Raw genomic sequence first — 16,837 nt, 5'->3', positions numbered from 1 at the left:
CCCTTCTAATGTATAAACTAACTAACTCATTAAAGAATGGCATCACTCTACCTTCTAATGTATAAACTAACTAACTCATTAAAGAATGGCATCACTCTACCTTCTACTGTATAAACTAACTAACTCATTAAAGAATGGCATCACTCTACCTTCTAATGTATAAACTAACTAACTCATTAAAGAATGGCATCACTCTACCTTCTACTGTATAAACTAACTAACTCATTAAAGAATGGCATCACTCTCCCTTCTACTGTATAAACTAACTAACTCATTAAAGAATGGCATCACTCTACCTTCTACTGTATAAACTAACTAACTCATTAAAGAATGGCATCACTCTACCTTCTACTGTATAAACTAACTAACTCATTAAAGAATGGCATCACTCTCCCTTCTACTGTATAAACTAACTAACTCATTAAAGAATGGCATCACTCTACCTTCTAATGTATAAACTAACTAGCTCATTAAAGAATGGCATCACTCTCCCTTCTAATGTATAAACTAACTAACTCATTAAAGAATGGCATCACTCTACCTTCTACTGTATAAACTAACTAACTCATTAAAGAATGGCATCACTCTACCTTCTACTGTATAAACTAACTAACTCATTAAAGAATGGCATCACTCTCCCTTCTACTGTATAAACTAACTAGCTCATTAAAGAATGGCATCACTCTCCCTTCTAATGTATAAACTAACTAACTCATTAAAGAATGGCATCACTCTACCTTCTAATGTATAAACTAACTAACTCATTAAAGAATGGCATCACTCTACCTTCTACTGTATAAACTAACTAACTCATTAAAGAATGGCATCACTCTACATTCTAATGTATAAACTAACTAACTCATTAAAGAATGGCATCACTCTCCCTTCTAATGTATAAACTAACTAACTCATTAAAGAATGGCATCACTCTCCCTTCTACTGTATAAACTAACTAACTCATTAAAGAATGGCATCACTCTCCCTTCTACTGTATAAACTAACTAACTCATTAAAGAATGGCATCACTCTACCTTCTAATGTATAAACTAACTAACTCATTAAAGAATGGCATCACTCTCCCTTCTACTGTATAAACTAACTAGCTCATTAAAGAATGGCATCACTCTCCCTTCTAATGTATAAACTAACTAACTCATTAAAGAATGGCATCACTCTACCTTCTAATGTATAAACTAACTAACTCATTAAAGAATGGCATCACTCTCCCTTCTACTGTATAAACTAACTAGCTCATTAAAGAATGGCATCACTCTCCCTTCTAATGTATAAACTAACTAACTCATTAAAGAATGGCATCACTCTACCTTCTAATGTATAAACTAACTAACTCATTAAAGAATGGCATCACTCTCCCTTCTACTGTATAAACTAACTAACTCATTAAAGAATGGCATCACTCTACCTTCTAATGTATAAACTAACTAACTCATTAAAGAATGGCATCACTCTCCCTTCTAATGTATAAACTAACTAACTCATTAAAGAATGGCATCACTCTCCCTTCTAATGTATAAACTAACTAGCTCATTAAAGAATGGCATCACTCTCCCTTCTACTGTATAAACTAACTAGCTCATTAAAGAATGGCATCACTCTCCCTTCTAATGTATAAACTAACTAACTCATTAAAGAATGGCATCACTCTCCCTTCTAATGTATAAACTAACTAGCTCATTAAAGAATGGCATCACTCTCCCTTCTACTGTATAAACTAACTAACTCATTAAAGAATGGCATCACTCTACCTTCTAATGTATAAACTAACTAACTCATTAAAGAATGGCATCACTCTACCTTCTAATGTATAAACTAACTAGCTCATTAAAGAATGGCATCACTCTACCTTCTAATGTATAAACTAACTAGCTCATTAAAGAATGGCATCACTCTCCCTTCTAATGTATAAACTAACTAGCTCATTAAAGAATGGCATCACTCTCCCTTCTAATGTATAAACTAACTAACTCATTAAAGAATGGCATCACTCTCCCTTCTACTGTATAAACTAACTAGCTCATTAAAGAATGGCATCACTCTCCCTTCTAATGTATAAACTAACTAACTCATTAAAGAATGGCATCACTCTCCCTTCTACTGTATAAACTAACTAGCTCATTAAAGAATGGCATCACTCTCCCTTCTAATGTATAAACTAACTAACTCATTAAAGAATGGCATCACTCTACCTTCTAATGTATAAACTAACTAACTCATTAAAGAATGGCATCACTCTACCTTCTACTGTATAAACTAACTAACTCATTAAAGAATGGCATCACTCTACCTTCTACTGTATAAACTAACTAGCTCATTAAAGAATGGCATCACTCTACCTTCTAATGTATAAACTAACTAGCTCATTAAAGAATGGCATCACTCTACCTTCTACTGTATAAACTAACTAACTCATTAAAGAATGGCATCACTCTACCTTCTAATGTATAAACTAACTAGCTCATTAAAGAATGGCATCACTCTCCCTTCTAATGTATAAACTAACTAACTCATTAAAGAATGGCATCACTCTACCTTCTAATGTATAAACTAACTAACTCATTAAAGAATGGCATCACTCTCCCTTCTACTGTATAAACTAACTAGCTCATTAAAGAATGGCATCACTCTCCCTTCTAATGTATAAACTAACTAACTCATTAAAGAATGGCGTCTAACTATTTGGCAAGGAAATAAAATGCATCAAATTTTTTTTCAAGTCATTTCTTGAATGACTTTATCTTAAAAAGACTTGATGGCTATTGTTTCATTTTGTGTTGTCACATTCAGCTGTAAGCTACTTCAAAGCTGAACTCTGCTTTTGGCTAGGTGAATGGCAAGCTTACCATGCTGTGGCGAAAGATAGGAGAAGTTGGTAATTCCTTTCATCGAAGGGAGATTTCAATTCCCGTTCAGACTCAGCCAATCCAGGTAAAGACTGCCCATTTCTGCTGCGTTCTGCAGAATCATAAAATGCAATACTCACTTGAAGATTTCTACTTTGTTTTATTTGGGTTAAGAATGCAGAAATATTATTTATTTAATCTCTCTAAGCAAAATCTCCACAGAGAGTGCATGTTGTCCGCAGGTGGTGCTGGAGGCGAAGAGAGGCCCTGGCTCACTCGGGGATATTGCCCTTGACGACATATCTTTCTCGAGTGCCTGTACTATGTACAATGGCAGCATCTCTTCGGTAGCACCTATGATCACAGCGCCAACAACTCCTTCACAGTGTAAGTTACACACCAACATCTTAATGTACTACTGACCCCACATGTACAGATGAATGTATGTATTTAGTGCCCATTTCTTGATATCTATGTACTACTATTTAGCTAGAAGTCTTGAAGCGGCGGGATGGGGGGTGGCTATCTTCTCACAATACATAATCTTGCTAGTAATGAAGCTAGAAAGTGTTCTCAAGATACCCCTGTATGAATTGTTAGATGCTACCAATTGTACAGTGTACTTACTGCATATTACACAACCTTGGCATCTGTATGTATGCACATTCGCTACAAAGTACAAACATTTCCTACTTACGTACTTCTTACGAAACTTACTAATAACTAATATTTGGTTATTTAGTAATTAGTTATAGTAATTAAATAATTGTCCACAGCTACAGAATTAAATCTACTTGTAAAACATAATTTTACATTAAAATGGTAGACTATGACTTAGTTTCTTCAGCAATTGGCTAAAGTTGGTTTTATGTTTTAATCACTATCAATAGTACTCGCTTGCCAAAAGCATTCAGCAGTTTATCAATAGATTACGATATATTGTTTTTGATGGTCTTACAATTCATAGAAGATGAGAAGTTATGTTCACTTGATTTCATAATCTTTAATATATTAGTCAACGATTTACATTTATGTTACCTAATTTAGTTTTAAATAAATACTCACTTGATCTTAAACATTTTTCTTTTTTTTTATTAATTTGGGTTTGTACTTTTACCATCAAGATTATTATTACTACCTATTATTATTAACCATTATTGATTTTCATAGGAGAGAGTTGAGGCCTCAAGACAATATAATAATAGTAGTAAGAGTGATAATAATAGCAGGTTTTAGCAATGAGTCTTTCCTTAAAACCTTAACGTCAGTTTTTGAATGTCCACTAACAATGCTGCCTCAAGGTTAACACGAGTATCACACTAGTAGCTCCGTAATAGAGCTGGTATCAATGAGTGGTACAGATAAATTCAAACTTTAAATATAGATTATAGCAAAAAACTGAAAGCGAGTTCATACATTCGTACATATATGTTAGAATTTATATACATGTTTACATATATCAGCATCTTTCTTGATGTTTGTATTTAAATTCAAGTATTTAAAACCAGTCTCTAAAACTTTTGGACATAAGCAAGCTTGCACAGTAAGGAATGAAAAACTTACATTTTAATTTTAAGACTTCTCTATCTGTCCATAAACATATATTATGTTGTTTGAGAGATTAACATCGGTTATTTTGTTAGAGAGATTAACATCTGTTATGTTGTTTGAGAGATTAACATCTGTTATGTTGTTAAAGAGATTAACATATGTTCTGTTGTTAGAGATATTAACATATATTTATTAGCTTCTATAAAGTATTTAAAGCTGAGACAGTAGACTGATAAAGTCTAGTAAAAGATTCAAAGTGCCTTTTTATTATAAATTAAAAAAACACTTGTAACAAAAACTTTTTTTCGGGATTTTTCAAAATGAATGGAAATATTTGATTGTAATAAGTTTTCAAGAATAAAAGTATAGGATATAAAGTTAATTACTGAAATGCTGTAAACACCTATTTCCAGAGTTGAAATGTAGATGTAGGTCAGCGCAAGACAGATGTGAATAGCGACTGAAATAGGTTAGTTAATAGGATACCTAGTAAGGAACGCGTGTTGTATGCTGCTAAGTTACTGTCATGGTCCATCACCCACTCTTTCCAGACATAATAATTTCATCGAGTTTCTTATTACTGCGGTAAGATGGTCTATTAGGTGCGATTCATTGATTACATGCCCAGCTGACACAGCAAACATATGACCATATGTCTGACTAGCTAAACAGTACAATTATTTTATGCATATTTTATGCATATATTACATGTATATTATACATATATATATATATATATATATATATATATATATATATATATATATATATATATATATATATATATATATATATATATATATATATATATATATATATATATATATATAGATATATATATATATATAGATATATTATCTACATGTTACCTATATAATATTATGTATATATTATTTATGTATTATCTATATATTGTATATACACTGTATATCATTAGTATATTATCTATATATTATGTATATATTATTTATATATATATACTATATATTATGTACATGTATATATTGTGTGTATATTATTTATATATCACATATATATTATCTATATATTACGTGTATATTATCTATATATTATCTATATATTATGCATGGCTGCCGAGTTGATGAAGCGCTGATCAACAACTTATTATGTTATTTTAAATCATTGTTTCAAAAAAAGCAAAGCAGTAAAATTCATCCTGCTCACATGGTAGACTCTGCATGATCAATGCCACAACAAATGAATCTCTTGAGTCGCCTGCTGCAATCATAAGCAAGTTATTCTCTAGAATAGATAATGCTAGCAGCAGCCTCTAATCAACTAGCAGTGCTGACCCGATGCTGACCCGATGCTATTACAGGACGCTGTGTGCCTTGATTAGCCCTAGCACTGGTCAGCTTATTCTCTCGTTTTGGACACGTGGATCCATGAGTCTAAACAAAGATTACTTATTTCATTTTCTTAATAATATTTGTCCAATTTCTCGATCTTTATTGCAGGTTTGAAGGACATTTGATATAAGCAATATTGTGACATTATAGATTTATAGTGTTCAGTAACCATGGTAATTATTTGTTCTATCTCGTAATCTGAGTATTGTAGTCAATTAATGCTCATCTCATAACCTTTCACTCATCAGCCTTCAGTTTCTCTAATAAATTTCTGCAACATTCTTCATCTTTCTCAGATCATCAAAACCCAAACATTTATTGCGCTGGAGTTGCTTGTAGCTGAGGATAAAGTAAAATTTCATGCTCGCCATTTTGTTAATGCAGGTGGTGCTGATGGCTATCGGTGTAAAGATGGTTCTTGCATTAAAAGAAGTCAAGTCTGTGACTTTGCAAGAGATTGTCAGCTAAACGAAGACGAAAATAACTGTGGCATATGCAATTTTGAACAAGGTAAATGTAACGTAGAACCATGTTGTAACAACTAGAAAATTGCGGCATTGCTCTAAGCTTTCAAGTACGTAGAACCACAAGTTGTCTAAAACAATATAAAACCCCACTAGACATGTACTCGGAAAGTCTCACAACACAACTAAAACACATACGTAACTACGGTCATCAATCAGCTCTCTAAAATTCTTTCAGTAGGTTGTTATTACAGCGAAGGATAGGCGTTCTATAAATAGGAACAAGTTATCGTTACTGATGACGTAGATTGAAGCAATATTGACGTAACGTCTTACAAACGTAAATAAATAGAAAATGGCATTTTAGCTGTAAAGATTGTGAAAATATATTAGCGTATTATTAACATTTTTTTATTAAGTATCGAAGGTTAGTTATGTAATTGTTTTGGAAGCGAATTTTTTGACTTAGCATCTAATTGAATATTCTATCGCAACTTGCTATTAAATATTCTCGTAACGTCATTGGAGAACGGATATGTGTGTCTGCGGGCACTGCTGAACATCGATCGTCCTTGACTGATCTGTTCTAAACTAGCGCCCCTGTCCCACACTTCCATATGCTCTACAGCGCTGTCTCGTCGCACGTTGTAGTCCAAAATTTGCTGGTTGTTCCGGCCCGGGTTTACATAGTATCATGGATAGTAGTCTAAATTGATGAAGTTTGTGATAGCTCATACGTTTCTGACATATCCACTTGGGCACTGCTGAGAGCAGCTTGCCATTCTTTTAATATATAAATTTTTTTTATGTTCAAAGGATTTTGTGGCTGGCATGATGAAAGTAATGGAATGTATCAATGGGAGAGACATCAAGGCGCCACTCCAGCTCTTCTCACCGGACCAACTATTGACCATACAACCAACTCTAGTGCTGGATGGTATGTCTTTGTGGACTCTGGGCAAGGATCAGGTAAAGAAACAGCTATAAATTGTGACCTGACAATTTTTGAGTTATTACTCTTATCAGATGCAGAATTTTTCACTGATATAAGTCATGTTGCTTCCTGCACTCATTTGCTTTTTACTGCCAAAATAGATGCGAACCTGCACGAACAGGCTTAAACTCAGCCATAACTCAGCTTAAAATTACCCTACGTTTATTAATACTCACTGATGTAATGGATTCTTACTTTTTTGTTTGTCGAGGTTTTCAAATCCTTGATCTCCCTGTGCTGTAAGAGAGAATTGTTAATGACACAATATTATAAAGTGTTCTACAACATTCACATACCAAAGTAGAATAGAAATGGAAAACTTAGCCTGTTAAGCTTTACTAAGAACAAATGCTCATCGCTACATATTTCAAATAGGATTTTATCAATTATACAGAGTTGCTGGACAGATTAGTATCAATTCCTGCTATGATTATTAGTAAGCCTACTGTAAAGTTACAAACTACAAATATGTGTCTGGTTATCACTCTATGGTTATCACTCTATGGTTATCACTCTATTCCTTCCTTTGTGTCTGTAAGAAGTTCAAGCAGCCGATGGTTTGATGAACATAAATAATGATGAACTAGTATCTCGTGACTTTTAGCCACAATGAGTAATAAACTTTAAATAAATGTCGATTGTTTTAATGTATTTGCAGTCGATCATGTGCTAGGTCTGCGCATACGAATTTTAATTCTGATGGTGGCGTTATAATTTGCTCAGTTCGATATCTAGTAAATATTTCTTTCAACATTATAACTTTACCTAGCAATTCCATCAAAGCGCTTGGCAGTTTTCATATTTTCCAAATAAAAAATCGACATTTGTAGAACAATTTACAGATTGTTTCCTATTTGTATATTACCGGTAATATTTTGTTTAATTGGATGTTGTGAAAGAACTGCTGTGATTGGTTAAGATGTTGGAATTTCCAAGAGTGTGCCAAACTTAAAATATTTGTATGTACTGGACTAGGCTCTAGAACTCAACAGTGTAATCGTTGCATTCTGGTCAACCTGGTTGGGGGCACAGCCGATATGTTATCTATTTAGTGCATTTCAGATGCAAATATTATATATTGTATTGACATCTGGAATGCACTAAATAGATAATATATCGGCTGCGTTCTATTCTGGCAACCAGGTTGACCAGAATGTGGCGATCACACTTTTGAGTTCTAGAGCATTCTAGAGCGTTTTCTTGTTGATATGCTATAATATTTCATGTTTTCAGCGTTTTCTTGTTAATCCATGTATAATATTTCTCAATTACCGCTACATCACTAGTATAACATTGCCCACTAGCATTACTGGTACAAGTGCATCATTAAGCGCCATGATCATTTTCATCATGGGCAACAGAGTAACCTAAGGCTAAGTCTAGGCTATGTCTAGAATTAAACGATACAAATAATGTAAACAATGTATTCTTATTGACTTCCATTTTATATGTTTACATTCATATGCACTATGGTATATTTTTCAGGCGTCAGTAAAGCATCCCTCTTATCTCCAATGTATGGCCAAGTTGATAGCAAGTGCGAGATTACATTTGCTTACCACAAGATGGGCGGTGGCATCGGAGCTCTTCGTCTCAACATTTACACCAATGTGGCTGGACAGCCTGCCAGCAACTGGGTTAAAACTATACTATGGTCAGAAACAGCCTCTTTGGGACCGAGTTGGAATACAGCAACGGTCGGCCTACACACTCTTTCCAGTAATTTCATACTCGAGTTTGAAGCTATCAAGCTTTTTAATACTGGAGACATGGCCGTTGACGATATCTCATTTAACAACTGCAAACCAGGTGAGAGAGCTGTGGCTCAAACACATCCGAGAGCGGGTTGTTAGTTGTTCAAATTGGTGACTTTAGTTCCTAGTCTATTGCTTGGTTTTACGCTTGACAGTATGCAGTCATATGTTGTGCCCTAAAGCCTGTGCTCCTATGTTTATAACAGGAAGCTCCAGCTCCTCGCACTGCAAGGAAACCCAGTTTAAATGCATGAATAATAACTGCATCGACCGATCAACCGTCTGCGATTTCCAAAATGACTGTAGTGATGGCACAGATGAAGAAAAGACTGTCTGTCTTGGATATACAGATAGATGTAACTTTGAGTCAGGCTTCTGTGATTGGGTACAAGGAGAACGGGATGAGGCTAACTGGACAGTCGTCAGCGCAGTAAGTCTGCTCTTGCATGTCTGGTTGTTTGTAAATGAAGCTGAGTTATCTATCGGATTGAAAGTATTTCCGCAATTCCTCGCTACTTCACAGCTCATCTTTTGCGATTCAAGCACTTCACAGTTCAAAAATTCTCATTATAAAAATAAAAAACTAAAAGAAAATTAATTTTAAAATTGTGAAAAAAATTGAAACTCATAAATATACATACATAAAATACATAAATCTCATAAATTACAAGCGTGTGACTTCTCAAAACAAACTCAGTTAATCACAAGTACAAATATACAGACCAGATGTCCAAATAACGCCTGTACTACGTAAGTGCATTCTCTGGCTTAAAATACTGGCACTGAAGTTGAAATATAAATGAAAAGTCAATCGATATAGCTTCAATTTACTTACTTATTATGCAGAGGATAAATACAATAGGTCTAGAAAGCAGTCTATGTGTTCTGGTGTTATTATGCAGGGGATAAATACAATAGGTCTAGAAAGCAGTCTATGTGTTCTGGTGTTATTATGCAGGGGATAAATACAATAGGTCTAGAAAGCAGTCTATGTGTTCTGGTGTTATTATGCAGGGGATAAATACAATAGGTCTAGAAAGCAGTCTATGTGTTCTGGTGTTATTATGCAGGGGATAACTACAATAGGTCTAGAAAGCAGTCTATGTGTTCTGGTGTTATTATGCAGGGGATAAATACAATAGGTCTAGAAAGCAGTCTATGTGTTCTGGTGTTATTATGCAGGGGATAAATACAATAGGTCTAGAAAGCAGTCTATGTGTTCTGGTGTTATTATGCAGGGGATAAATACAATAGGTCTAGAAAGCAGTCTATGTGTTCTGGTGTTATTATGCAGGGGATAAATACAATAGGTCTAGAAAGCAGTCTATGTGTTCTGGTGTTATTATGCAGGGGATAAATACAATAGGTCTAGAAAGCAGTCTATGTGTTCTGGTGTTATTATGCAGGGGATAAATACAATAGGTCTAGAAAGCAGTCTATGTGTTCTGGTGTTATTATGCAGGGGATAAATACAATAGGTCTAGAAAGCAGTCTATGTGTTCTGGTGTTATTATGCAGGGGATAACTACAATAGGTCTAGAAAGCAGTCTATGTGTTCTGGTGTTATTATGCGGGGATAAATACAATAGGTCTAGAAAGCAGTCTATGTGTTCTGGTGTTATTATGCAGGGGATAAATACAATAGGTCTAGAAAGCAGTCTATGTGTTCTGGTGTTATTATGCAGGGGATAAATACAATAGGTCTAGAAAGCAGTCTATGTGTTCTGGTGTTATTATGCAGGGGATAAATACAATAGGTCTAGAAAGCAGTCTATGTGTTCTGGTGTTATTATGCAGGGGATAAATACAATAGGTCTAGAAAGCAGTCTATGTGTTCTGGTGTTATTATGCAGGGGATAAATACAATAGGTCTAGAAAGCAGTCTATGTGTTCTGGTGTTAAAACTTTGGCTCATATGTATGTTTTAAAACATTAGTTTCTATTTTGTGGATTTTCCTTTATCGCGGGGGGGACGCCGGTTACTATTAACTATGAAAGGTGAGGGATTACTGTGCAGCCTTAGAACCTGCTGCTTCAATGCACACTTGTGAAGAAATGGCTTTGGTTTCAGGGAGCGAATGGACTCGGAGAAGACCACACTTATGGCACCATTCTCGGACACTATGCTAGGGTACAACTCGCTTCGAAGAGTGGACAGGGTGACACAGCTAGGCTATACAGCCCGATATACAGGGCAAGCACGAGTGGCCGCTGCTATCTCAGGTAACTTATTAACTCTATTAATAACTCTATTATCTTAGTTACTTTTGTCAATCATCTCTGTAGGCTCGGCTCGTGTTTCTGCTTCCTTTCATGCTCTCTATACTATCCATTGAGGAGAAAAAAAATAAAGTTATGTTCATATGGTTGAGGTCTGCCATAAACCTTGGAAATATATTGTAGACTGTGGCTGCATATGTATGACACCCTTAAAGCGCAACTGAAGATATCAACAAGAACACAGGCATTAGGTTCAATGACCCAAGTATACATAAACAGTGGAATCTCCAAGGACGAGTGGACAAGAGTTATAGTACAACTAAACAGTGTGGATGATTTCCAGGTTAGTGGAGCACATTTTCAATACCATGGCTTGCTCTATTTAACTGGCACATACGAGTTGGCTTGTTAAATTAACTCATTAGTGTGTAGGCCTACTTCATATACAGTGATCAAAGTTGTCTCTGAAAACAGAAAACATTTATAAATTATAACCTTTATAAATGTGTTTCTCAGACTATATAATTCTTATATAGTCTAAAAAACACATTAAATGATTATTTATAACCATTTATAAATAATCATTTAATGTGTTTCTTAGACTTCCAGATTATGCGATGAGAGAATAGCATTCACATTAGCTCCATCGCTTGAAGGTCTTCATGAGGTTTTGACGTGTCTCAAGATCATATCAACCTTGTATATTCATAATAAATAAAAGCTGCTTGATTTATCATTGCCCAAGATAAATGGGAGCTGATATACTTACATGTAGCTCAAAATTGTTCCTTGTTTGCTTTACAAGGTGGTGATAGAGGCAACATTAGGTTATTTGCCAAAGCCGGGTGGAATATCAATAGATGACACAAGTTTCACAAACCATTGCGTGAAAGGCGGCAACTTGAAACCTCCCCAAGGACCTACTACTTCGATCCCCAATTACTGTAGCTCTGGTCAGAGAGCTTGTAGTGATGGCAAATGCATTTCTCAGGAGAAATTCTGTGACTTTTCATACGACTGCACCGACGGCTCAGACGAGTCCTCGTAAGTTCTTATTTCTTACCTGCAAGGAGAGCATTTGGGTGATATGGGTGAGCTTAAAACCTTATACGAGTCTTTACTGGGATAGTGCATCGAGCTGGCCTGAGAGTGTTCTGGTCAAACTTGGCTGTAGATGCTCATCGGTCCATGGTTTTGAGTTCTTATTAATTGATGTACGCGCTGGAAGGTGTTGGCTTTTCGGTTTTGTCACTTTGCGTAAGTGTTTACAGGTGTGTAGCTTTGAGTTTTTGGCACTCGATGTAGGTGCCCATAGGTGTGTAGCGTTTTGAGTTTTTGGCACCCGATGTAGGTGCCCACAGGTGCGTGGCTTTGAGTTCTTGTGACCTAATGCAGGTGGAAGCTAATGTATGACTTGAACTTTTTACCTGTGAATGCAGGTGTCCACAAGTGTGTGATTTTGAATCGGGTAACATGTGTGGCTGGAAGGGAGCACCGGTACCATCCGCTTGGCACGTGGGAAAAGCTGTGAATGGCCCGGCGCAAGACTACAGCGAGCAATCACCTAACGGTCGGTATGTCTACCTCACACAAAAAGCGTATGCCACGCCTCAGACCATCACCAGCCCAACTTTCTCTAGTGCTGGTCGCTTCTGCAGTTTCTCTGCTGAATATTACATAGGAGGAGACCGCAATGCTAAACCACGTATTGATGTAAGTATTTATGCGCTTCGCTTTTTCAAGTAATTCTGAGTCATTTACATGTATGAATGTAAAAAAAGTGACAGTAAAGAGTTTAGCTTTCTGGTTTTTCATCTTTTTTCTGAGAAATCTTTGTTGAAAATATGTCTATTTGGTATAATCAACCTATTTGCATTACAAATAGGTTGATTATACATTGCATATGACTGAAATATGAAATCAAGTGAAGCCTCGTCGCTTTAGGTATATATCACTTTGAACAACAACGCGACAAAGACCAAATTAGCCGAAATCTCTGGACAGGCTCAAGTGTGGACTCACATCTCAGCTAAGATTCCACCGTGTAATATTGCAAAGAACTTCGCTGTTGTGCTTGAACTATATTCTCCAGGCAAAGACCAGCTCTTTGCATTTGATAGCCTCAGGTTTAAAAACTGTCAACCCGCAAAGGTAGGCAATGTCTCTCAAGCAATCCTGAATGAATTCCAAAATCTGTGCTATTTCATCTTCTTCGACTAGTTTTTGAACTATTTGTTTTCTATTTTCATTTGCCTTGATTTTCTTTTTGTCTTTTTCCAGGCCCAGACTGTTTGTCCAAGCCAGAGCCATCGCTGCTCTTCCGGCACTTGCTATGATGAAAGTGACGTCTGTAACTTTGAAGCTGCTTGCTGTGATGGTTCAGATGAAGTAGGCTGCGATACTAAAGGCTATGTAAGGTGAGAATGAGTAAAGTGGTTACTTGGGGCAGCCAATATGTTTTGGCCAGTGCTGCTCATCCTAGTAGCAGTAGTAGTTGCTACTATTAGGAACAGTAGTAGTACTAGGGGTACTAATATAGTAGTGATAGTAGCGGCAGTTATAGTAGTAGTAGTCATGACTCACTAGTTCAGACAATACAGTTACAATATCATTACAAAGCTAAAACAGGCTGTATAATCTATATGTATAAATATCTGTGTTTGTCTTTTTGTTAAACCCAGTGGCCAGTTATGGTAATTAAAATCTAGCAATGAAAAATCCGCATGGCACTGGATTTGATCTCAATAACTCCAGATCTAATGGCGGCGAACCTAACCATTGAGCTACATGGAATACAAAAATTGGTTGAGCAAAAAGTCATTACATTGGCTTATATGCTACGCTTAAAGCGCTTGCTTCACACTGTTGACCATTTCGCGTAAAGGTTGTTAAGCTTGCCCAAAACGCCGCTATTGTTTTAGTAAAAGTTTAGAAAAGACCTAGCTTTCCAGGTAAGTTACTCAAATTTATTAGGTAAATATTCTATTACTCATGCAATGCCAGGCATTCAGTATACTCCATTTCTCAGGTGTAACTTTGAGGGTGCTAACAAGTGTGACTGGATAGATCTGGCTGATGACCAGTTTGATTGGTCAATGAGCACAGGAAGTACATTTACATCTGGCACCGGACCTCTGGCTGATCACACCACCTACAGTCCTCAGGGTCATTATATCTACATAGAGACAAGCTACCCCAGAAAAAGTGGTATGATTAACTATGTAGTTGTTTTTTCCCAATGAGTCTCTTTTTATGTGCACTTCGATCCTGTATTTTGGCAATACAATTACAGGAGACACAGCGAGGCTAGCCCTTAACCTTGCCGCCGCCCCCTTCAACAATAACTGCCGGCTACGATTTTGGGTGCAGATGAGAGGCGATGACATAGAGAAACTTATGGTGAAATCTCGTACAAAGATCAATGGTGCAGAGCAAATACTCCTCACCCTTTCTTCTTCCTACCCTGAGTGGGCACTTCAGGAGGTACAGCTTGTTTCTGCAACCCCCTTCCAGGTATGTAACAGGCATTTCCACTTTCTAAGAAACCAGTTATCATTGCGCTTGGCCATGTTTCTCGCTGTTGATGCCTTACTTAATTTTCAAATTACTTCACTAGGTGATATTTGAGGGGGTCAGAGGAAATGGTATTCAAGGCGATATTGCTATCGACGATATTTCTCTCAATCCTGCATGTAAACTCTTTAGTGGCCAGCTTCCTCTCGAGACAGGTGCATTATCTTTATTTAGATCTTGTGTGTTACCAGTAGATCCGGTGTTGTCTTTAAAAAAGGCTTTTTCATTATTTTTCTTACAACTTTTGTGTTATTTTAACATCTAGTGAGATATTATGTTATTTGAAACTATTTTAGCAACGCTGTTTACTTGTCTCAAGTTGTGCTCTAATGACTTGAGTAGTGAGTCACGCATCGTATTTCAGGTGCTTCGACTACTCCTCAGTTACCATCAGGCCAGTGTAGATCGGACCAGTTCAGGTGCACCAACGGCATGTGTGTTCCAGCTAACAATTATTGTGATTTCTCACCTCAGTGTGCTGATGCTACAGATGAGCCCGGCAATGTGTTAGTACTCTTTTCTCTATACTACTCAGCTTACCTTATTTTCCACCTCAGACTGCTCGCTGTAACACTGTCTGCAGTTCATGCGTACAGTCGGAGTCGTAAGAGTGAGAGCAACGAGGAGAGCAAAATCATGTTTTCTAAAATAGTGTAAAAGCTGCAATGTCTACGCATTCTGCAAAAATGGTAATGCGACAGGTGGTATTACTTTCATTACAGAGGACGTTTTTGTGAAAAAATTTATAATCTTCTGCCAGACTTGTGCACAAGCAGCAACACAAGTCGATGACAAACACAAAGTTTTGCTGTTATAGTTACTAGCACCCTGGCAGTCTGGTGTGCAGTGAGAGATTGTCAGGCGTGCCATTAAAGCGCCGATAATAAGTAAGGGCACAATTATTCTGGAATGCCGGAAGGTGGTTAATTAGGACAGCTGTTAGAGTGTTGGGCTACTAACTGAAAATGATGATTTTGAGTCGGTGGCTACAGACTGACGGACAGACAGACACTGCCCTTATTGTAGTTGTTTAGCCGGCTAACCAATCAGCTAACAACAAATGCTATATTCTGAACAATGCATTATTCGCACTGCATTTTCTGTTGTCCAGTGCTTTTGGAAAACTTTATATAACTTAGACTAATATTTAGACACAAATCTTATTACTAATTGAATCCTGGCTGCTTTTTCCTCTTAACTCATGCTCCGGATATGCATTGCTAAAGAATTTAAGGGCATTGTTTGCCACTGGCTATCAACACGTACAAGAACAATACATTGCGTACTATATCGCTGTGGCAACTGCTCAAAAGTCAGCTAAGCTAAGAATTAGTCGATTAGGTTTTTAACATAATTAGACAATGAAACTAAAACATATGCCTAATTTTCCATTCTCTATACTAAAAATATTAAAGCAGTCCACTTTTCTAAATTGTTGCTATACACGGAGATATGGAATATTGTGTATACTATGAAAGTGTAGCCACCAGTCAACATTTCAAACCTCATCACACAAAGCTCAAACCAAGGGAGACACTTCTATAAAAGATTTTGGCGTGAATCCAAGCATGAAGCAGATATTACTATGTGTAAAATCCTTGCGCCTCATCTCTTTTAATCTTCTGATGTCAACTGTCCGATGTTCTGATGTCCGCACTTTCCAAAGCATTTTATAGATAGTGAATCAGTAATAGCGGAATGAAGATGCTGTATTCTTGTCAACAGGTGTCCAAATAGGTGCACGTTTGAGAATGGCGATTGGTGTGGATACAATATTACGGGAGGAAACAATTTGTACTCGTGGATGATGGGCAGTGGCTCTACTACAAAGAGGACGATGGCCCCTGCGCTTGATTCTCATGGCAGCAGTACTGGTGGCTATGCATATGTTTCTAGTCCCAATGGTCAGGCAATGAGTAAAACTGCAACGATGGTTGGTCCGCTCTTCAGTCGATCATCGACTAACTGTCGAGCGCAGGTTAGTGCCAGATTCGCACTATTCATCTAATCTCTACAGTTGTTTCATTCTCTACTGCCGCTAATCTTGGCT

General features: G+C 36.6%; 1 protein-coding gene across 1 annotated transcript in view; it reads left to right on the top strand.

The window, feature by feature from the left end:
• Positions 1 to 16,837, top strand: part of LOC137390900 (MAM and LDL-receptor class A domain-containing protein 2-like) — a 150,108-nt gene that overhangs the window by 131,286 nt on the left and 1,985 nt on the right. Inside the window, exons 184-200 of the mRNA XM_068077215.1 lie at positions 2,845 to 2,946; positions 3,104 to 3,248; positions 6,167 to 6,292; positions 7,063 to 7,215; positions 8,726 to 9,049; positions 9,201 to 9,424; positions 11,066 to 11,217; positions 11,398 to 11,557; positions 12,020 to 12,258; positions 12,654 to 12,927; positions 13,159 to 13,365; positions 13,495 to 13,631; positions 14,243 to 14,421; positions 14,507 to 14,727; positions 14,831 to 14,942; positions 15,152 to 15,293; positions 16,513 to 16,765. Coding sequence (XP_067933316.1) covers positions 2,845 to 2,946; positions 3,104 to 3,248; positions 6,167 to 6,292; positions 7,063 to 7,215; positions 8,726 to 9,049; positions 9,201 to 9,424; positions 11,066 to 11,217; positions 11,398 to 11,557; positions 12,020 to 12,258; positions 12,654 to 12,927; positions 13,159 to 13,365; positions 13,495 to 13,631; positions 14,243 to 14,421; positions 14,507 to 14,727; positions 14,831 to 14,942; positions 15,152 to 15,293; positions 16,513 to 16,765 — 3,150 coding nt within the window. The remainder of the gene's footprint in view (positions 1 to 2,844; positions 2,947 to 3,103; positions 3,249 to 6,166; positions 6,293 to 7,062; positions 7,216 to 8,725; positions 9,050 to 9,200; positions 9,425 to 11,065; positions 11,218 to 11,397; positions 11,558 to 12,019; positions 12,259 to 12,653; positions 12,928 to 13,158; positions 13,366 to 13,494; positions 13,632 to 14,242; positions 14,422 to 14,506; positions 14,728 to 14,830; positions 14,943 to 15,151; positions 15,294 to 16,512; positions 16,766 to 16,837) is intronic.

The sequence above is a fragment of the Watersipora subatra genome, chromosome 3 (genome assembly GCF_963576615.1).
Source record: "Watersipora subatra chromosome 3, tzWatSuba1.1, whole genome shotgun sequence".
Classification (NCBI taxonomy): Eukaryota; Metazoa; Bryozoa; class Gymnolaemata; order Cheilostomatida; family Watersiporidae; genus Watersipora; species Watersipora subatra.
This window is presented reverse-complemented; position numbering and strand designations above follow the sequence as displayed.